The following is a 23,802-nucleotide window of genomic DNA, read 5'->3' as shown; positions in this document are numbered from 1 at the left end:
ACATTGTCCGTTGGTTGACGAAAAATAAAGGTCAACTATCCAGCTAAACTCCAGAAATACAGTTATTCTTTCACATTTTACGTTGATGGACTAACAAAAAGGTCGTCACTTTCGTTCGAACAACGATTTTCCTATTTAGCGTCATTTATGCCCATTTTCACTCAAATCTACCCACTATCTTCGCTCTAAAAGCTGTAAAGGAGGACGAATTGCCAAAAAGGAGGACATTTAGGCGTCCTCGGAGGACATTTTCAAAAACCTCAAAAAGAACAAATCCTCCTAAAAATGGACGCATGGTAACCCTACTATTTAGTAACCTCATTTTATACCGATTGACGCGAATAAGAAAGGTTGAAAATTTAAAATATATTGTTTTATCATAATAGTTTTCGTGTGGATGGTGAGCATCGAACGTCAGCATTGGGATGAAAACATGCGTCGAAAGAATGGCAGGTATACAGGCAATAAGGCTTCAAGACGGCATGCAATAAATATTTAAACGTGTTCGGAATTCGGTCACCGTGCGTTACTGAACATATGTATATTCAAGAGACTGTCATGACCACCGTGGTGACAAACGATGCATTGTCGCGCTCATGAATTGGTACCGCTATAGGCTCTGTACATTTTCCCATTGGCCCATGTTACTGATATGTATTAGCCAGGGCTCCATGAAGCGGTCATATTTCATAATCTTAATATGCAACCGAGAATTGATCAAGTATAGTCAAGTAGCTGCAATCCCTACAACAGCCTCTACGACATAGGTGCTGAGTCAGACTACGAATGTAAAACTGAGCAGTGAGCACGTTACTGGGAATTGAATACCGAAATCGGACGTCGTTAAAATATATGAGAACTATCAAACGACTGGTGCTTGTAAATCTCCAGGTCCATTATTATTGTAATAAAATACCTTCACGCATGGAAGCAAACTTCGAATCTAAGTATCTTCTCGCGGGCGAGCAGCAAGATAATGAAGATACCGGCGATTGCAAACGAAATCAGGGAACCTTACGTGATCCGGAGAAAGAAAAAGAGAAGTCTTTCTGGTCCAGTACAAGCAGAAGACAGAAGCTCACGGTACTATTCGCGGCGATCAGTACATCCTCCATATACTTTTGCACGAGTATACCGGGAACTTTTCTTGCCAGGGTCAGTGTCTCCCGAGGAGGTGACAGCATATACGCTGCTGCAATTATCAACTCATCCTATTTTCTTGCATCGTTGGCGAGTCTGATATGCGGCTACTTTCAGCAGAGCATACCCACAAAAAAGTTCATATGGATGGGACTTTTGAGCGTGGCGCTATCTCAGGGATGTCTTACGTCACTGGATTACCTGGATCATTACGCCTTTTTGGCGGTTGGTGTTTCAGTGAAAGCTGTGCAAGGACTCGGACAAGGCTTTTTTAGCGTTGCTCTACTGACCCTTCTATGGCAAGAGCTACCTGACCATATTGGTAAAGCGTTCGGTATGATTGGAGTTATGACTAGTACAGGCTTCATCTTAGGTCCGATTATTGGCGGCAGCCTGTATAGCATCAGAGACAGCGTATCTATTCCATTTATCGCTAGCGCTGTCCCTCCCTTGTTGCTTTCAGTTGTTGGCTGGATGTTCTTGCCGGATTACATTGAAAAACGTGACGATTCGGATTGTCGAACTTGGTATTACATTTTCAACCCGAAATCTGTCCTTGTTCTAGGTGTCGCATCAGCTTGCAGTGGCGCATTCGCTGTGTACGACGCATCTTTTACTACATATGCACAGAAGATGGGCATCTCAATCGTTTTAGTAGGTTGGATTATGTCGGTAGGTGATACGTTCGTTGCGATGGCGTGTACTGCGGTAGGATACCTCTCAGATATGAAGCACGTCTATAGAGAAGTTTTGATGTCCATCTGTTTCGTTGGTTTACTTGCGATCAATTTCGCGTTCGCTTCTTCTCTGCAACTGTTGCCTCTGTTTGTAGTAGTGGTGGTTTTCACGAATTGTGCCGCCACTGTTCAAAACTTTGGCTTTCTCGAAATGATTCATCAAGCAGCTGGCGATAAAGAAAACCTGAAATCCAATTTCGCGTTTCGCAGTAGGCTATCTGGTGTTTGGTATTTCTTCATGACTTTGTCTATGGTCGTATTCGGTCTGGTAGGGACTGCTTTGCAATCAATCTTTCCCTATCATATATCACAAACCATTACTATAACCATCGCTCTTGCGATAACTGTGGGTATTGCCGGCAGTATATTCCTTTACCGCTGCACAACGTCTGAAAATTGAACTCATATTGGAGCAAATAGAAGGGGCGCGCAATTAAGTAAACTGTGCTTGTTGAAACATTGAACTATCGCATATTATGTTCGCTACGAATTTATGGCAACTATAGACTAATAGTTCTGTGGAATTGGTGTTGTGTACAATACAGGCTATATGAAGCTGAATGATATAGAGTGGACAGAAATTTACTTTAGGATGCCCTGTATCTGTGTACCAGTTTCAAGCGGGTTGCGTAATGCTGGGCAGTAAGAGGGAGTACAAAATTGATCGTTTTTAAAACTAGGTTTCGTGATCACACACGGGACGGTTCATGGTCGCCCTGTCATACATCAGTGTGGAGGTTTGACTTTTATGATTTCTACCTTTGCCTCGAATTGTTGAGTATAGGATTTGACAAGTATAACAATACATATTAAGTCGACATTATCGTTTTACTGCGCTTAATAATGTTTCCTGTTGGTGACATTAGAAGGAAAGTTTAGGAAAGCATTTCAAAGCTAAATTGACAGGACAACATCGTAACACGATGCTTCTTCGATACTTTGGATGTAGGTAGGCTTATAACTATACTCGCAGTGACCGATGCGTAATTGTGTTTGTCAGAGTGCAATCGACTCCAAATGAGAATCGATGCCTCAAAAAGCTAGGATTCTTCTCCGAATCAATTACAGCGGCGATGATGACAACTTCGGCAAGAAAACAGACGACTTATTCAAGCGGTCGTCTGAGATAGAGGTTTAGTAAGAAACGATACATTTATCGTAAATACGATGCATCTAAACTGCAATACATAATGAATTGCGTAAATCAAATTTAGTATTATGTAACCACTGCTGAGCTGTGGGTTCATGTCTGCCATACATAGATTTTTAGAACTGAAGGAAGCCCAAAGCTCAGTTAACTCATAAATGAAGTGAAGTTGTTGGGGTCTGCATCAGAATAGCGGGTCTCGGCTAGCATTGCAAAAATCTACTGGCAAGCTATTTCTTCTCCGTTCAAGGCTCCAATACACCTATAGATATTATAATATCGTTTAGTTACTTCTTTTTTTATTGTGATAACATTTCTTCTATATAGAAGTCGCACTTGCAATAGACAATGCAGAACTCACGAGATTTATTTTGCAATGTTTGAGGATGTATCGTTGTAGAAAACACATTTCCATTAAAACAGCGAAAGAAGTCAAGTAGTGAACACGTTATAGACCGCATAGAGTGGGATGCCTAGTAGTAGATACTACCAAAATGGCGTTTAACTGCAGATATCGATATTATCTTGAAGATCGGTTGAGGGGATCCGACAGCGGAGTTATGTTATTTGCCATTATAGTTCGAAGAGAGAGACAAGAACCAATACTATGACTAGTACTATTACTTCTGTATGATAAACATAGCCAAGATCAAAAGGTCAAGTGAAGAAAGCCGCCTACTTATCGAAATCACCGTCATCCACTGCACTTATTCGCAATAGCGAATCTTGCTAGTGCGAACCCACCACAATACGTGGGTTATAATGATGGTAGCTAACAAGTTTATGCAACTTCTACTTTTATGTTCTCCCTATCAATATAGTTGGAACTGGATGTAAAAACTTCGCAATAATAAATATCTCAAATATTGACGAGGGATGCATATAAGTAAGAAATCAGGAGACTTATTTCCCTTTTAAAGGGAATTGAATGCTTTAATGCGTGATTTACAGCAAAACAATTACCAATATCACAATTAAACCAGTCGAATTTGTTGATTGGTGGTTGAAAAACACCTCCACACAGAAAGAGACATTCAGATCGGGGCCTACGAATATTGTAAGCCCCGCTCGGATTTATTTCTTTAATATGATACGATGACGAACTTCTCTATTGCAAATATGTGAATGGTTTGCTCACAGGTGATTCCAAGTCACATCGTACAGATGGTTTCCCAACTGGGTCTCAGATTTACATGTAAAAGTTAGGGATCGGTCTCGTATCTAGCACTGAATGCAGCCAAACTATTTCCGTCAAAATTGAACCCTCGATTCAAAGTTATCGCACTTCTAAAGTGGCTATTTTGTGTTCACGCAACCGTCAAGCTCTATTACTTTGACATCGCATGCCACAGTAACGGCCATAAAACAGCGGAGCTATGTTGACAAGATCGATTCATTGCATCTAATCACAGAATAAAAGATGCTCTGGATGCTTAGATGAAAATCCCATCCCCAACACATGGGGTCATTGGTCAAAACCAAGGTTACCTCTCAATGCGTTTCAAAATCAGTCATGCGTAACGTTAATTTTAAATAACTCCAGCTCAGTTTTTGTCATGTGAAAGCTGACATTACGACATACTGCCTGCAAGCTCTTGTTTAGTATTATTTGATTACTATAAGTTGGTTTAAATTACTTTACAAAAAATAGCTTTGAAATTAGGTATTTTTCAGAAAAAATAAAGGGGGTGTGTGTGATAAATTAACCAAAGTATCGATGATACGAAAAAATATTTAGATTTCCGAGCTTCGCGTCCCACAAAATATAACGTCGCATCAAAAATCGAGCCAAACAAAAATGATTTTACGTAATGTGTGCAGTACATACATGAGTGGTATAAGAACAAAATCATTAAATTATAACTTTCATACAAAACGAAAGCAATATAACAGGTACTTATTGGATATCAGTGGGACTTATTCTCTTCCCTTTCAGGTACCGGTTCAGAATTGCGAGGCCTGACATTGGAAAGCATCATCGTATTGCTCGGTCGAAACGCAACAGCGTGATACCAATTATGCAATTGCAAATGAGCTTATAAATGTTGGAGATAAAATTGATATTTCGGAAGGACGAGGTTTCGATTTTGAACTCCAACCTGCCCTGCGTACGTCACTGCACACGAAGTACCAGGAGAACATTCAAAATTCGACTATTGACCGTTCCTTATTGCCTACAGCCAATGATGGCCAAGACATGCGTGTTATCAGGAATCATACGTATGAGTTGGGTGTGTGTCTCGACCTCCAGCGGAATCCATGAGATCGGTCCCGGGTACCCCGTTACGAACCACTTCTCACCATATTGTTCAGACCAAATACCTGAGCGTAAAACTGGCGTCCACGGCTACCACACTAGGCGTTGAGCACACCGGGTTTGTACGGGTAGAAAAATGGTGGTGCGTCAGACACGATGACCTTGCGGTTCCCTCGCATCACAAGCATATTGGTGGCGTGGACTCCAAAGAGAAATAAAACGTGTTCCTCCTCATTTTCATAACAGAACTTGAATGCATATAGTTATCTTGTGGACATTCAACTTATGAGGTTCATGAAACTTCGACTAGCGGTATTGACAGTTGACCCGTGGTGTTTTGACAACAGGCAATGTTAAGGTTAAGTGCTTTTGTGTGCTTTCAGCTGTCTTTAAGTATCCGAAATCGACTTGTTTACACACAACACTGGATATGACACGATTGATCCAAATATACATACTGAATTATAAAGATAAGGAACCTACAGGGTAGCATGATACATGGGGCAACATCTCATCAGATCTAAACAGAGTATACAGAGAATATTGGAGGATATCATCCATTCCAGTTGCTATTGTTCTTGCTAGAAGTACAGGCCCATATTTTATCCATATGAGTTAATGCAACCTATATATATCTAGATATATGTAATATGATCTCCATAATACTCGCGTATTTAAAACAGACATTCTCTGACAGACTAAGTGGTTACTTGGATGCAGAAAACACCACATTCCACACTCCGTGATAAGTGTTTCGACGTATTAGCTTATATACCCGCAGTAATTATACAAAATTAGGAAAATTAAATTAACTCCAACCATATGTGATCTTTCTGCGTGCCTTAATTTGTAAAGTACTCAATTTGTTTACGGTTAGCCTGAATCTGAATTCCAACCCTAAGACGGAAAAGATCTTCATGTTTATGTGCCCTCTAGCACCACACCCGCGCTGCGCATTTGTGCAATATCAAACTCCATGCCTTGATTTGATAATCCGATATCAAAAAGGACATCGTTGACACCAAACTCGGTATATGGTTCATTTTGAGGAATCAGCATTTTGTAAAACCATTTTCAATGCAGGACTCTCTTTTGTCATAGTGGAGTCATGGGAGTGCATAAATTGTTTCATGGCCCCCATGACCCCCGGTTTAGGAACCCCTGATGTAAATTCAAAATGTATTTAAACTCAAATTAATGAATAAGTCAGCAACTATAGCAAGTGAGTCCAGACATGTGGTGATTACTTCATGAATGTAATCGATTGCAATTACGACTACTTTAAGAATCGCGCGATTACGAATACAGCAAAATCTCGAAGTAATCGATTAGATTCCGATTACATGGAAAAGTAATCATGATTACTCACGATGCATTTATTTTGGTTCTTAGAACTCATTTTTGAGACATATTGGAAGCAGAGGTGGTCAAAGTAGTCAAGAAAGCTACTCAAGTAGAAGTAGAAGTAGCGACGACAAAATCTACTCAAGTACGAGTAGAAGTACTTTTTCCATAAGCAACCCAAAACTACTTGATGTAGAAGTAGAATTGACTGTTTTAAATCTACTCAAGTAAGGAAGTAGTTGTGAAAACGATCGTAATTCGTTCACATGGATTGTCAAAAGCTGCAAATTAAGTCGTAATTTTTGACAGAATAAGCATTCATCCACATCATAGGATGTAAAGGATAGTATTGATCTGGAAATGCGATACTAATCCGATGTTTACTCGAACACTAGCACGTTTTAGAAAATATCATGGCATGGCACCCTCTCCCAAAGTATAAGGCCCGTAGTTGGATCGAAGAGCAATAAGGAGAAGTTGTATCGGATACGGTGTAAAGTTGACACTTTGCGCGACTAGTATGCTTTAATAAAAAATATGGCGGGTCGTAAAACTATCATATAGTGTAGATTTATTTTTGGAAAATAGAAGCATTACCTCACTTGCTTTTATGCTTCAACATGTATGTTCTCCAGACAAAAGAACTGAAAATAATTAAAACTTAAAGTATGATACTGGGAATAGAAAGAGAAACACAAATACTACTTCTTAAAAGCGGAAATATATTTCATATCTTTTGTCCAGAAATTTTCAACGGTGGTGTGCTACGATAAAATGATCAGAGTCCACTTTTCCAGATTAGGAGATGCTATGGGCTGCTAGACTACGACATGATAGGTAATTTCTAGATTGCGGAACGGTAATTACAAACGTTATGATGGGCCATATTTACTGTGATGTCATATCTCATATGGGCGACAATGCGGTGTGAACGGAACCACACAGCCCTCTACCTAAATGATATTCCCCGACAAATTCGTGAAAACACATTTGTCGCCTTATGTCTACTGTGCACGAAGCGCGACGAAAATTCAGGGCTTTACTTAACTTTTATGAAAACTAAATGTCGGTACACCGTGAAAACAGCTCCAAAAGTCCTTAGGCTATCTTTCTCATTGGAGGATAAAACTACTTCTACTTGACAAACTGAAAATAGCGAAAGGTAAGTAAGTAGATCGCAAAATATTTCGAAGTAGAAGTAGAAGTAGCGGAAACTAGTTCTACCTGAGTAAGTACCGCAAGTAGTGGAAAACTACTTGAGTACTTTGGAAAATTAGAAGTACTTCGTTACTGACCACCTCTGATTGGAAGACAATATAACGATTACAATAAAAAGACTTCATGCGAGAACAAATATTTTTTAAATATGACGTCATTTTCGTGACACGCCACAATATAGGCCTACCTATTACACGACTTTATAGCTGACGATTTCTTGCACCAAACGATCTGCATTCTAGGCAGGGCCGCAACTGCTTGCGCCAAACCCTCAATTGGATAAGGGCGAGATTGAAAATTTTGAGATATTTAAATAACTTCGAAAATTTTCATTGCGCTTTACGATTTAATGTCGCTAGATATTTTCATTTTAATATGCATGCCCCTCCCCTTAAAAAAATATAGAAATTGGCCTATCGGTGCTAACCAATACCGCGCCACGACACACATATGCAGCAGGGCTCTTCAAAAATGACTTTTTTCTCAAATCGTACTGGCTACTTGATAAAATTGTTAGGTTACCTAATTTAAGCCTACACACAAAATTTGGTTTAATTCCAGCCAGTAACCGCTTTGCTACAGGAGAAGAAAGTTTCTATTTATTATCTAAAAATAAATGATAAAAAATGTGAAAATTTTCTGTTCACCCCATGAAAGTGTTAGGCTGTCTATAGAAACGATGCTCACCAAATTTGGTTCAATTCCAACCAGTGGAAGCGGAGTTATTGCGGTCGAAAAATTTGGATTTGAATAAAATAGTATTTACGGTGAGCACAACTATAACAAATAAACAAAGAATCGGTCACCGTAAATACTATTTTATTCAAATCAAAATTTTTCGACGGCAATAACTCCGCTTCCACTGGTTGGAATCGAACCAAATTTGGTGGCATCATTTCTATAGACAACCTAACTCTTTCATGGGGTGAACAGAAAATTTTCAAATTTTTTATTATTTATTTTTATATAATAAATAGAAATTTTCTTCTGCTGTAGCAAAGCGGTTACTGGCTGGAATTGAACCAAATTTTGTGTGTAGGCTTAAATTAGGTAATGTAACAATTTTATCAAGTAGCCAGTACGATTTGAGAAAAAAAGTCATTTTTGAAGAGCCCTAATATGGACTTAAAGAGATGAATGCGTTTATTTGATGAGCATCAACAAAGCATAGTGAGATGATCCGTTCCGCGTTATCTGTAGCATCATTTTAAATATTTCAGGTAGAAAGATGAAAGTGCAAAACACATTTCGTGCTGTATATTTCCGGCCGTGTATTGAGAAATATATCTGCCACCGGAATACAATTTCAAGGTTGAATTCACAGCAACGTGACAAATAAAAAGCCGCAAAGCAGTTATGGAGTAGTTATGGAGTACAAAAAGCGTTATTTAAGCCGCGAGGGCTTAACCCCGGAGGCCTTATTGACACATCAAGCAGCAATGTTCCCTATCCTTCAAAAATTTCTGTTTAACAAGTGAATACCTTGTAGACGTAACGTAAATGTTAGAGCTCGTCACGTTCCATCGCTTTAACCATTAGAGTTTTAGAGCAATCTGTGTGAATGAATATAATATCGATGTATAGCTCGAGCGAATGCGTGGTTTGAGAACAGCGTACAATTCACAATACTTGTAATTAGTAATACTCCAAGTTTATAGGCCAATGCTATAAATTAGCAATTCAAAACGTTATGAAATGCCACGAAGCACGGATCTAACCATTCGCGAATATCGAGCAGTCCTAGTTTGACTTTCCCTTTGGAGCCGTGTTTCTTAACCTTTTACAGCTGGTACCCCGTGTACTTTCACTTAAATTTCTAGTACCCTCAGTCCGTGATCCGAACATTACTTTGTCAGGCCGCCACCAAGCGCCTTTATTGAGCCCTCGTATTTTCAACACCACTTACGATACGGGCCATTTCATCACTACCTTTTATACGCACGATTCATAAACAAGCACACTCTTTCCGTAACGACTAGAATCCGGGATTACACAGTTCACGAATGGAAGACGTATCTATTTATTTCCAGCGACCTACCGCGCATTTGTTGTCTTAGCTATGGTAAAAGCTTGAAAATATTTTGAGGTTAATAAATGAATTTTCCCGATTTTAATTGTACTTGCATATGTTACTAATTTTTATGCTCTTTCAGCACACGTGATCATATTTACCGCAGAGCTGATGACTTCGAATATTTAGGGCAGGTCATCGCACATCTTAATCAAGCCATATGTTAGATTGTGCATATCAGGCGGTCAAGACTTTTATGAGTTTCTCGCAGATTTACTGATGTAACCGTTATGTATTTTGCTATCTTAAATTATGGATATGTATATCTGGTATCTCACGCAGCCTGCGTGTAAAGGGTGCTAATGTGATAAGAAACAAGCATGCAGCTGAATCAGCAACCAATTGAGGTTTATATATTATAAATCTGACTCTAAATGGGTCATTGCCACACCCACCAGGAACCTCGCGGCATTGCTTATCACTAACGTTTGAATAAACTACTATTTTATTAACGTCAGTTTATCCATTTTGTGTCAAAGTTGTAGCACTTGCTCTCCAATTACCTCCAGAGACGAAATTCGCAATGCTTTTTTTCGCCTTCGTATGCAAAAAAGTGTTGGCGATACACTATTCTCTCTACGAATGAGCCAAATCTTACATAAAAAGGTTGTGTTGAACATGGGAAGCCACGGTTTTGGTATAGATTCGTTGATGCGATGCTACGGTTCTCAAGTAGCGCGAATAGTTCATATGCTGTTCATAAGTTTACAAGCGAAGGTTTCAGATGGGTAATGGGCTACTGAATTATAGTTTTGTGAACGACTGAATATACCTTTTACTTATGATGATCTATATGATACTCGGAGCTAGATCATAGATTTTGTGAGATTTTCCCTGTCAACTCATTGTATCGTTTGTTTATTGTGTCATATAAAATAATTCGTCAATCTTGCAAGTCGTGATCGACACTATTCGCAATAGGCAGTAACAATAGCGCATGAATGATTGTATTTTCGCCGCACTTATAATATCTAAATAATCCTTTGGTATGGCATTTCCAATATTCTCGCAAGTGTAGGAATATGCAAATCTTCACACGCATATGTGTAATAACAAAAGTGCAAGCCGATGGGTGGTATTCTTAGACGTGATGTACGATTCTGGGGGTGTGTTGGCGAATGCTCGGGGCAATGCCATACATTAGCTCTATTGAATTCGGCATTACTGTGTGAATCATGACCGTTGCGATTCAGGAAGTTGTCATCTTTTATTGGCTCCGGTAAAAATTGTAGCTCATTCACTTTATGACTTATCTAGGCTTTGCTACGCCTATACGTGTCCAAGTGTTGCAGCAGAGCATACTTATCTCGAAATAGCGACATTTGTAGCATTATTAATTGTTTCAAAATGTAACTGGACCTAAGATGAGTTATCGTTTAGATCACGCATGCCACTATTATTAAGACTTCAGCGGTAAAATGCTTTTCACGGTGAGAACGCTCTTGTTTATATGCATATGAAAAATAGTATGTTCATTATTCACCCTACAAGCCCTCTGACCACGGCCACCGATTTTATTGGGACTAAAAATTTTGCAGAATCGTATTTACAAATTCCTGGAGATTTGCCGTATATCCTGACTAAATCATTAGCGATCTCACAAGTTGACGTACAAGTTTAGGGTTCCATCCGCAAGATATACGCATCGTCTTGTAAAAAGGTCATCTCTACAGACCAATTATGGACGATTCGTGACCCCAAACACTTTTCTGAATTAACAAAGTATGCGACCCCCTACAATCTGTCACAACTCTTCATGAATAATGCGATTATCGAAAAATAAACAGGATGAAAATCGCAGAATTGTATATCTTAATGTCAAATATGCTTCGGGTGACTAGCTTTTGAATTGGCTGCACCTGGTTTGTTCAAAGAAGGTGAATTCACGCTATTGTGTGGAGTGATAGTGTGACAAAGTCGATGGATTTGCACATACTCGGGTGTTTTGGTGTAGTAAATGTAGAGACGTTTTGGCGTAGGTAGCTTTTAATATAGTATTTTTATATTGGATGCGTGCAATAAAGTTAGATGCAAGGTTTTGAAATTCTTGCTGATGATTGCTCCTGAAGAGTGTTTGCTCGAAATGTTTCGGGTTTGAATATCCACATAATATTAAAATTTATAGTTCGGAAATGTCGTTAACGAAAAACAACAATGTCAGTACCACGTTCGCTTCAGTTGTTTGTTCCATAGCCTTCCTGTGGTATTTCCGCGACAATGTCCACGAGCACTCTATTCCTATAGAAAAGGTATTTGGAATTTTAACTATTTTCCGCATAATACACGGTATTCCAAAATGTGATTGAGACCAAGCAGCGCACAAACGTGTGTTGTTACGCATCGCATCATATATTCCTTTGGACGCAAGATGATTGTTAGATTTACGTGTCCGACAGCAGATTCGCAGTCGCATCTCTGACACGACTGAGAAGCAAGACGCGATCATGCAGCAACAGTGGATTTAAAAAACGAAAATGTTAATATTGTCGAGCCTATTTCGTTCTCTCCAGGATAATTTTTTCCTATCCATCTTTCATCTATCATTCCTAAGACATCTGTATCCCCATCCTGTGAAGACAAAGACATGACTGCGCAAATGTGGGTGTTATGAGGATTAACCGATCATGGCATGGGTATGAAAGGCTATCGATCAAAGAATTATTTCCCCTTCGCTGGCAAAACGAACGGCGCACATTCCGATAATATGCCAAAGTGGCAAACGGTAAACTAGACTCAATGCCCGATTTAGGAAAGAGAACCGATTTATTATACACCCAAAATAATCCAATTGTTGCTATATCATCGCTGTATTTGACATTTAGTATAAGCGCAGTCTAATATCTCAAAAAATAAATATTTCCGATTGGAGTGGGTTATCGTAACATTTGTCAATCGTATATTATACACACATTGTCATATGTTTCCATTGCCATTTTGTAGTGATACATCTTATAATGCGTTCACGCTCCTGGAAGCTATAATTTTATGGGAATAATGTCATATTGCTGCGGTCAGGTCGGATAGCGAGAATGCCCGAATTTCATTATTTCGATCGCGTCTTCTAATCACGCAGATGGCGCAAACTTATCCCTCAGAGCAGTTTAATTTTCTTCCCCGCACCTTGCGCAAATGAATTTACATTGTTTTCAAAACACATAGTCGAGCGATTTGTCTTCCTCCATTCGATTAAGTTTGCGTAACAGCTATACTTCGATTTCAAAGCGGACATTCCGAGGGCAAAGTGTTACAGCATTCAGGAGTGAGATATTACACAGAGCATGGTTGCAAGAAAAAGGATTGGCGATCTGACATACGCGAGCAATACAAAGAGAATATATGCTGGAACATACGGTTCCACTTCTCATTCTACAGCAAATCAACACCGGGGAATATTTCGGTAAGTTGGCTTCCAACATATATGAGTGTAATAAATTACAATATCGTTGGATTGAATTAAATAGAATCGTAACAGATTGCATACGTAAGGCTTTGCAATATTATCAAATCTACAGTAAAGGGAAGGTGTCTTTATTGTTAAATCGGTGGAACTGTTGTATATTTTCGGGCGCGTATTGAGTATCGCTAGTATTTCTGAGGGTTGCGCATAAAAAAATGGTTACCTAGAATTATTGTCGTATGATATGACTTCATTGACTTCATTCGTTAACCACAGCTGCGCGAATTTCATTAGGCTGCTAAGTTTGTTTTATTTGGACGTATACTGAACTGCTGACATGAGACGAATTTCTCTATACCCCCAAAATATGGTATTCGATATTTTGAAACTCACCGCTTTGAAACTTGCTATTTTGAACGCGAGTCGTGAGAGCAGTATTGTAATGCAGTTAACGTACATCGGATTCGAATGCATATACAGATTTTTATACACTGTGGCTTGTTTCCGGCAGTTTCATTTCAATAGTTAGCGATGCTAAAGTCTTTCCGACCGGGTGCGCAATCGCAGAACGAGAAAACGCTATGAAGACGACCATCGCTTACTGTTTCTTTTTGCTGCTGGTTTTCCACAACGATTGTATCGATGTGACTGCTTTTTCTTCTCGGCGGTCGGGTGAGTACGTGGATCAGGAATCGCGACTTGGATGTATGCTCACATAATTTAATAAATAACAAGCAGTATCCATAACTATACATGAGCGTTCGGGTACGAACGTGGTTATATTATAATAGCGGTTACTAAAACTGATGAACTGAAAATTATGCAAATATTAAGACGTGACTACTAGAAAATTGAAATTACCAAGTAGTGTTTGCTCAAAGTGCATATTGCTTGACTTATTTGATGCGAGCAATGGGGGTGGCGATTTTGGACGCTTATGAAACTGGGCCAAAATGTTTGGTATGGTATTGCATTCAGCAATAACGGGATGACAATTGATTGCGGTATTTCGACTTGATAAACGGACACGTACAAGAACACGGAGATTTTGAGACTCTGCAGGGGAAAATTCGGATAGATCCTTCACGCCAAACGTGTTTAGTGTTTCTCAAAGTCAGTTCTTAAGGTGAATCATGAAGAGTTGGTTCATGTCGTCAAATTACTGAAAAACGCACAGTCGCCGAAGTCCAGTGGTTAGAGCACTATGGTCTCGGGATCTACAGTCTCGGGTTCAAACAGCATCGACGGCTATCAACCTGGCCTAAATCATAGCCTGGCAAGCAAAATCAATTCCAGTGACTATGTCCCAAGTAGTCCGTAGTGGCTTCTCGACATACCAAAGAATATTAGTTTTCAAAATAATCAACTTACAATTAAATAGTATATTCATATTGAAATGAACCCGAATATTTTCGGCTGACACTCGTCAGGAGTGTCAGCCGAAAATATTCGGGTTCATTTCAATATGAATATACTATTTAATTGTATATTGAAGTTCTGTACCTCCAAGAAGCTCTTCAAATAATCAACTGTAGAAAAAGATAAGCTAACTCCCGCAAATAAACTTGCTACGGGATGGGTATTGAACTGCGTCATAAATCCACTATATTATGGCATTTTTGCGGTTTCATTACTTTAATACCACCTTTAACGCGAGAGATTTGGTTTATGAACTCGCGGGTGGTACATTGGATCACTAATCCGCGAATTCGCTGTGTTTGCATGTCCGTTACGCAAGAGTGGATCACGATGAAAAATGCCACCATTTTAAACTGATACTTGTAAAAATACACTGGTACCGCGTCGCCTAATTTAGAAATCGCTCGACTATCGTTGTCATTGCTACACTTGAGTTGACCAATGAATCGAATGATTTCTGCATCAATAAGGGAGCATCATATTCGCTGCATGGTAAATGATAAACAGGCAATTTATGTAAGGGCAGTTGTGTGATGACGTACAGCGACTCAAAACTTTCAGGCCCACTTCTTCCAACGACGCTGATAAAGAAGAGGTATCATGGATAAAACAGAGAGAAAATTGCAACTCATGGAAGCTCATATTATTGCTTTCAATCTACCCTGGTATTAATATGCGACTTCAGACAAATTATAGGATCTTTGTCGAGGATGGGGGATGGGTTGGGACCCTTCATAATTATTTTCATTAGATCATAAATTCCTTGTTCCGCGAGGAAGATCTTACAATGATCAATTTTGGGTAGCATATGGCTAATCTCAAACCACCATACCGGCGGCAAATCAGGCAATTTATTAAGTTTTTATTCCCTTATTACGGAAAGGTTGTACGAGAAACGTAGTAACCAATCTGATTCTTTAGGTCCCCATCAGCGTATTCGTTGGCTACTTCGTTCAGATAGGATTATAATATTTTACAGTACACACTGTCGTCGAAGGGGCTCCGTCGCATTGATTAGAACAGCGGTTCTCAACCTTTTTTGACACGCGCCCCCCTTAGCGATGGTTAAAAAAATCGCGCCCCCTGACCCCCCTTGCATTTATCGTCATGTCAAAAAGAGCACATCATCTAATACAGAGGAGGGCGACCTTTTTGCTAATCATGGCCGCATTTCGATTACTTATGTAGCTCAAGGCCGCATTCCAGGGCATTGCCGTATCGAACGATATGGACGCAAAATACCTATGGTAAACTGTCCATATCCATTCCCGGTGAACTCCGGACTATTCTACTTTTCGCAACGGCCTATTGTACGCACCGAAATCGCGAGTGGCAATGTTTTGAATAGTTGCTGGGAGTGCATATTGTCGCGCGGTGCGAAAATTTTTCAGAGCCGCGAATGAATTGTTATTTCTTGACGATTCCCATTCCGGCTCAGATTAAAAAGGGCGCTACTGCACTGAAATCGAAAAAGTCTTGTTGAATTGCGCGGAGCGCGAAGAAAATTTCAAGATTAAAATCTCTCAAAAATTCGGGAGTGAATTCGCAATTGCAATTTGCATGTCTACGGCCGCCAACACATACTAATTGAATTAGGCTTCGACGGCAGCCGCACAAATTCCCTTCTACGGGCGCAGGCGCATGTTGACCATCCCTGATCTAATAGTATACATAAGGTATATCTTGCGCTAATTTTGAATCCGCATTCCAGTTGTTGAGTCTTTTACATTGCTGACAAATTTCCCCAAACTTGTTTGAAAATAACATAAAAACATTGAACAGGACATCAAATAATTTCAAGGTAGGTTGCACTGAGACTAATGCTGGTAGTGACTACAGAGAGCACGGCGTCGTTCTGTCCTACCATGCTAAATTTGATCAGTTTTGGAAATGAATTAAATTGTGTTGATTTATAGCCTAATTGAGGGCGAATCCGGGCAACCTATATTGCATCTAAGTCTGTCTTAGGCAGAGCAGTTACCAGCTATTAACAACAGCTACATAGCGCACCGAGATTTAGGCTAATGCCAAAGCTATAAAGTAATGAATGACTTGCACGTAGTAATTGCTCTAAATCTTCAAAGAATATCAAAAATTTGCTCAAATGAAGTTGAAGTCAGCCTATACTCCGTTGAGCGCGACTGGTGGAGTTTGAGATTGGCAAGCTTTCTAGAATACGAAATGAGGTCAATCGTCAACAATCGTCTTTTCAGAATGGTTGTGAAACACGTGTTCAGTCACAATTTATACAGACTTTGTCAATTTCTCGTGCCCCCCAAGGGGGGCGCGCTCCCCAGGTTGAGAATCCCTGGATTAGAAGATAGGTTGAGTGCAGCATCAATTTGAAATTCATCGGGATGTAGAATACTGATTTCCAAGTTAACTGAGGGCGCATATTATACAATTATATATAGCATGTAAATCCGTTTCGCGGACTGGATTATTCAAGAATAGGCGCATAAGTGATTAAGTGCACACCTTTTCCGAAGCCAAATATGCAAATCGATAAATAAATGTGTATCCTGAATAATCACACTGCCGAATGCTGAATCGTGGAAGGTTCATTCAATTGGGATTTTTTCCATTTGACCAGTGTTGCGGATTCTCAAATTTATTGAAGACCGATGCAATAATCATTATTGCACTCTTTCAAGAAGAACGTCTGGTTGCAGAATATATAGAACAAGAGGGGAAAGAAAAAGTGAGTCTATGCTTCTTTAGCTATATGTCTACTTCTCGAACCAAATCTACTAATGCATGGAAGATTATATGATTTGATATTGTTCAATGTAAGGCTTAATTCCAACATATTCGTAACTCTCTCAATATATAAGCTCCATCGCATAACTATAGCAATATGTCCCAACATCATTTTTTAGGTCATTCATTTTCATTTCGCAATTACCATTTCACTCTAGGTAAGGTAAAATTGTGCAGTTGCTAAAATTCGATTAGTAATGAAACTCTGAAATATTGTGGTATTTGACCGTCGCGGTAGGACTTGCAATATAGACGGATATTGTTTACGGATGAATTAACGGAATGCCGGCTGGCTATTTATCACGTGGCTATATGATGGCTGTATACAGTGATTTGGTTTTCGGCATAGACAATCCCTAGCTCGGTCTGCTAATTCTAAACTGTTTAGTGCTAAACAACCAATATCTAGTCGCGACATCCTTGCTGCAGTGTGCGCATTAAACATCTGCCACGCAATATACCTCGCTAAAATACAATTCACTATCCAACTGTGTACGAAACCGGGGATCGCGTCCACGTTCCGTTCCTGCAGGGCCGCATTCGAAGCAAGAGATGTTATAAAACACTACGTTCAAAACGTACAGCACATGGCATTTAATGAAAAATTTATTGAAAAAATTATCGAAATGTAAATGAAAAAATTGTATAATTATTTCATAATTGTCCAAGTCAAGGGCTCCTCATTTTTCTTTTTTTCATGGACCCCTCCAGGTTTTTTGCCCTCCCCGGACCCCCAAAACTTCAGAAACCGAGGACTATAGGGGGTTATACATCAAGTCCAAGAAGCTATATTCCAGACCACGGCAAAGTGCTGCCCGCGGGCCAAATGCGGCCCGCGGAGCTTTTCTGTGCAGCGCGTGAAAGGTTGCTTGGAATTCAAAACATAAAACCTGCTTCTGAATGTTGATGTGTGGACAAAACCACAGGCTGCATCAACTGAACAGGAAGATCGTTCATTAATATCCCACGATTACGCTGCCTACGTACCTCGCATGCGTAATCCAGATTGAAAATAAAGTCAATGTAGCCAAGTATGAGTAGCTATTAAAGTCACAAGAAAACCCTCTTTCCATGTAGTTTGGCTCAAACCTTTTTTGTTGCCATTGTCACGTTGCGCCTTATACGGTCTGTGTTTCAAATCGTTACGTGATACATTTCCAAATCCCTAAGTCGCAAAAAAGTCAATCAGTGCTCGCGATTACTATACGAGTCATCATATCTATCATCCACAAAGGATGAGTGGCCATGGCAAAAAAAGAATGAAAGCCGAAAGCTGAAATTCGAAGAAAATTTAGAGCACTAAATATTTGTATACTGGAGTCAGGGGTAAACCCGTCCTTTTAATAGTTTGTGCCGAGCAGGTCGTCAAGATGAATGATTTTAATTAAAGTGGGTCTTATGACAATAACACGAAGACATTCACTCTGTCAGGGTAAGGTGAATTTCAGAAAAACTGCAAGCTTCGCTCAACCTCAAGGCTATTTCACCAAGCTGCACCATGCGCGGAAGGCAGCGACCAAAACAATTAACTTTGTGCTATCCCAAATACATTTTAATGCATTGGTTCTCAAACGGGTGGGCGTGAAAGCATCTGCAGGTGGCGCGAAGTCGCAGTTAAATGAAGTTATTTTTTCGCGCTCTACGCGATTTACCTCTTAGTTGTTGGTCTGTGTATTGTCCGACTGATATTTCGGAATTCTCTCCTCAACAACCATCACCTTCAATGCCATCAAACTATCCGTTGGGATTGCGAGCATTCTGGTTGCTCTTTCTAATATTTTATGTTATCACATGTTATGACACAAAGTTTTCACTATCGTAACGGGGCGTGCTTAAAAAACGTTTAAGAACCGCTGTTTTAGTTTCTTCATAGAATAACCTAGAGAGGGGTTTAAAAAGAGCTGTTGCGTGTAACATTGCTTCGAATCATGACGGCAAAAGATAGTTTTAATGATTTTTTTTTAATTAACAGTCATTTGTGATTACCAAATACCAACGCGTTCACTGAGCAGCATTTATTAACAAATTAATTTAGAAATGAAATTAAAATACGCTGGAGAATATAGCTAAAAATTTTCATTCGGCTCACCCACGTATTCTTTACTTCTCCTTTGACCCGCGGACAAAAATATTTGCCCACCCCTGCTATGTTCCATGCCTAAAATAAGATAACTAATAACTACATACAAGGTAGTTCACAGTCCCATTGACGTCGTCCTTCTCAAACGAAAATCTGGTTATAGTTTCTTCAGTGGAACCCTTGGTTTAAGAACCCCTCGTCTAAATATTTGCATCTATTTGTGGATTGGTAATTGAAGCGCGCGCGATGTCACAATGTCACGAATGATCAAATAACGGCGTTACATACATCCTGTATACACGCGCCCGTCCTATATTTGTGGGATACGAAAAGGGATATCATATAGTCGGATCTGAAAATAGTGTTGCATCCAAACTAAATAACTACATAATTTCGGTCTATCGTCAACAACCACGACTTTTCGTAGGATTGTAATGACTCGACTCGGCTCAAGTCAATCTCTGTATGCACTCGACTTGTACTCGACTCGGACGGCCAGCTAGCTTCAAACGATAGTAAAGTTATCACATTGTTGGTATTTCGTCTATCAGTAACGGTGCTTGTAAAATACGACAAGCAACGGCTAAGAGTGAGTAAGGTTGCTATATCATGAAAGCAGGACATTCAATATCATTCTAGCAGAGTTGGGAAACGGGGGTTGAACACGACTTAAACTAGAAACTGAGCAATGAACTCTATGACTCAACCCTCTGCTCGCCGGCTCGGACCAGGACAGGCCTCGGTGCTGAATTGAAAATGACTCGAATTGACACGAGTGTTAACTAAAAAACGAAGATTAACTTGGGACTTAGTTACAACGCTGAATTCTCCAAATCTGATTTTTCGTTACCGCGATTGATATAGATTTATAGTCGCGGACATAGATTTGTGCACTAAAAATAGGTCGACAAATGGGTCTTCACCATTTTGAGGTCTTGTGTTTGTAAATAATAGGGATGGTGTGAACCTCTGAAAGGTTCAGGTTCGTGTGAACGCGAACCTTTTTGAAAGGTTCTGTGTGAACGCGAACGTGAACCTCATGAATTCATATTGCTAATTCCAGCCCTACATTTCAGTGAAGTTATATAGAGGCTATTAATGTACGCGATACCCAGGACACATAATGACACAATGCTGAAGTACATACTGACTTTTTAAACGTCGCCAAATTTATCAACTGGAGCAATCGAATGATATGATAATAATTCCATAAACTCAATATCTTCCGTCGCTTTTCCAACAATTTCGACGAGGACTTGCAAGGGAATATAAGCTTACGCCTTAACAGTCTAGGCCAGACCGGACAAAGTATTCGGCGTCTGAGTGTTGCTACGTTGATATTGAGCAGAATGTCAAACGGATATTACCCCATTAACAAGTTATACAGCAGTAGCCAACACCCCAATCGCACGGATTTGGTTTTTATGATACAGTAAACATATGAAATCGAGATGGACCACGTACGCTTGCTAGATTTTATACATCAATTAATGCTATCAATTTCATTGATTGTTTGAACAAGCATCATTCGCTGACTACCTACATGTAGCATATTTCACTCTTGATGTTGTGTGATTGCGGGTCAAGCTCACAGCAGAGAGTCACTAAATATTCACAAACAGAAAGATGGATATTTCGAGCAAACTTTTGTAACAAAGCAGGTAAATTTTTTGAGATTGTCGAGGTGTATGCTCGTATATGTTGATTTTTTTTTGCTGCCAGCGCCATGAATAGAGTGGCCCGCAGCTGAAATGCAATCAATTTCGACCAAAGATGCTACAATAACGTGAAAAATGTAATAGATGAAAAAGGTTCACAGTACAGAACCTACCAAGGTTCGTTTGTGAACGTGAACCTCTAAATTCCCGAGATTCACACAGAGACCGCGATCGTGAACGTCACGTTCACACCATCCCTAGTAAACATATATACGAGTCATCGTTCATTCTGGTATATTAGAAACCAAATAACAGATGTATCCAATAAATTTAAAGCCATCGCTTCAAATCTGTCGCGTGGTATCGTGTCGTGTTCATCATAGCGCACGTTAATATATTTTATTTATATTTTGCAGTTTGCCGTATCTGCTCTGGATTTTTCTGCGGCACCTCAAGACACAGAAAATCCATGCTAAGCGGTGTTTGGTGATAGCGAAAGCGTGATGAAAACTAACAGCTTTAAACTAAAGGACATCAAAATCCACTTCACAACGCGTCACAAATAATACATATCGCAATCAAGTTATATTGAAAAGAATATTTTTTCGACGCTGGACGCTTGCTGCAGTGCTGTTACCTTCTGAAAATACAATACTGACGACGATGTACCAAGCTAATTTGGGTATCTCAGCAAGTTTAAACCCTGCAGAGCAGGCAGGATGAAAAATATCGCAGGCACAAATGCCGTTCGTGGTTTGAACTTCAGAGACAGCAGAAATATATCTCATTGAAATATATTCAGGACTTTTCAACGATCTACCATGAAGATGTTATCGAAACAAAGAGAATGTATAACTTTCCAACCTTGTAATTTCAAGTGAGCAGGTGGAATAAGTCATACTTATTTGTCAGACTCTCCAAAATGCAGGTGGAAGATACTGTCGCAGAATCTCAGGTATCATCTGGAACATACGGGATGTGGAACAATATTGCATTTGTGTTCACCACAGCCAATGATGTAGTTCAGTGTTTCTCAACCTTTTTGTCTTCGCGGACCCCTTTTCGTCAAGGCCCCTGCAGGCCCCTGACGTTTTAGTTCAAATTTAGCTCAATTATCTGACAGCCGTAATCTGTCTTATGAAAGCATTGGGTTTGTCTAAACTGCTACGATTACATAATTCCTGAAAAGGACTTCGTATTAAGTGGAAATTTTGAAGACTTTGATTTTTTCAAAGCCAAATCACTTATTGGGATTTCTGCAGTATATGAACGAGAGCCGGGAGTCCACTATCGCTGATATAGGTGGATGGGGAATGGATTATTTACTATTAAATCTACCGACGACACGTTTGGGTTTGAATGCAAGATGAGGCACGAACTCGAGAAACAGATACATTTTAATGAGCACACCACGTCCAGTAGGGTTGTTCAAAAATAACTTTTTCCCCCAGATCTATGGGATTCACTGATTAAATTGTTTAGTTGCCTAATAAACGCTGCTCACCCAATTTGTCAGTGACCAAACATCGTGTTACAAGCATGCCTGCAGGAAAAGTGACGATTTTTGACACATAGACCTATGTATCTTGAGCAGGGCCTGCGATAGCGTTTGGATATAAGCATCACTAATTAATGAAAAATAATTATGACGCGGATTAGCTAAAAATTATTCAACTCCATTGAAATATCCTCGTTACAACTGGCTATAACGTATGTAACGGCAATGTAGATTTCGCGATATCAGAACGAAGCTTCTGTCTGCATTCTTCACATTGGGTAGTATAAAATCATAATATAATAACCATAAAATAATAAGTGAATTACGGCTTATTGATAGACTAGACATTATTTCTTACTTTTGGCATGATATCGTCGTAAGTGATTACGATTACAAATCGCAAGTACCCAATATCTGCCTATGAGTATTACAAATCGTTTTATACTTTATATTGTAGCGCGCTTTAATTGTTTGATTGATTGATTACCGATTGCTGCTATGTTTCTGCTGAGTGTGCAATGTATACCGTAATTTTCCATGTATAATGCGCAAAATTCTACCGATTTTATGCCCTAAAATAGGGGGGGGGGGGTGCGTATTATACATGGGTACAGCAATCCTTGAAAAAAAATCTCTCTCGATCAGAAACTTGAAATCACACCTTTCTTCATGTTTGTTTCCAATCGCGCATCGCCTCTAGCCATCGTGCCCCGTAATTCGTATTATAGAGTGTAACGCGCTGCCAAATAGAGAAGCGTGTTGCGAATTAACGAAAAGTGTGTTGCCAATTAACGAGAGTCGACGGCACAGCACGCGATCTCTTGCTGAGTTAGTTCGCCGTTCGTACGCGAGCGAAATTAGGTCGCTGATTGCTACAAGCGTGCGCGGCAATCCTTGCTGATTCATCGCGTCAACGACAGGCCTGAACAATCGCATACACAAGAGGCCATGTGCGCAAGATATAAACGCTTGCGTAATCAGTCGCATCTCTAACAGGACTGGTGCGCCCGACATAACCGTTAGCCTGAGCAATCGCATCTGTAATTGTAATAGGCCTCGTGCGCAAGATGTCGTGT

General features: G+C 39.7%; 1 protein-coding gene across 3 annotated transcripts; it reads left to right on the top strand.

Moving 5' to 3' along the window:
• Positions 1–10,529: 10,529 nt before the first annotated feature.
• Positions 10,530–21,896, top strand: LOC145433849 (uncharacterized). Of its 3 annotated transcripts, none has more exons than XM_080311107.1 (4): positions 10,530–13,311; positions 13,879–13,983; positions 17,324–17,431; positions 21,645–21,896. In XM_080311107.1, the coding sequence occupies exons 1-4, from the start codon at positions 13,251–13,253 to the stop codon at positions 21,716–21,718; spliced, it is 348 nt and encodes a 115-aa protein (XP_080167233.1). In that variant the 5' UTR covers positions 10,530–13,250; the 3' UTR covers positions 21,719–21,896. The 3 variants fall into 3 exon arrangements, with proteins under 3 accessions (XP_080167233.1, XP_080167232.1, XP_080167231.1); XM_080311106.1 differs by having other exon boundaries at positions 10,539–13,311; positions 13,837–13,983; XM_080311105.1 differs by having other exon boundaries at positions 10,540–13,311; positions 13,823–13,983.
• The last annotated feature ends 1,906 nt before the right edge of the window (positions 21,897–23,802 follow it).

This window comes from Botryllus schlosseri, chromosome 2 (genome assembly GCF_051294905.1).
Source record: "Botryllus schlosseri isolate E-star chromosome 2, Bs_hap1, whole genome shotgun sequence".
Classification (NCBI taxonomy): Eukaryota; Metazoa; Chordata; class Ascidiacea; order Stolidobranchia; family Styelidae; genus Botryllus; species Botryllus schlosseri.
The sequence above is the reverse complement of the archived record's forward strand: the minus strand, read 5'-3'. Positions and strand labels throughout refer to the sequence as shown.

Bases quoted from the DNA above. Each gene is read 5' to 3' on its own strand.
- LOC145433849 (XM_080311105.1), top strand. From the start codon at position 13,193: ATGGTTGCAAGAAAAAGGATTGGCGATCTGACATACGCGAGCAATACA. The intron at 13,312-13,822 runs GTAAGTTGGCTT...TGTTTCCGGCAG, and splicing joins CAACACCGGGGAATATTTCG to TTTCATTTCAATAGTTAGCG. The intron at 17,432-21,644 runs GTGAGTCTATGC...TATATTTTGCAG, and splicing joins AACAAGAGGGGAAAGAAAAA to TTTGCCGTATCTGCTCTGGA.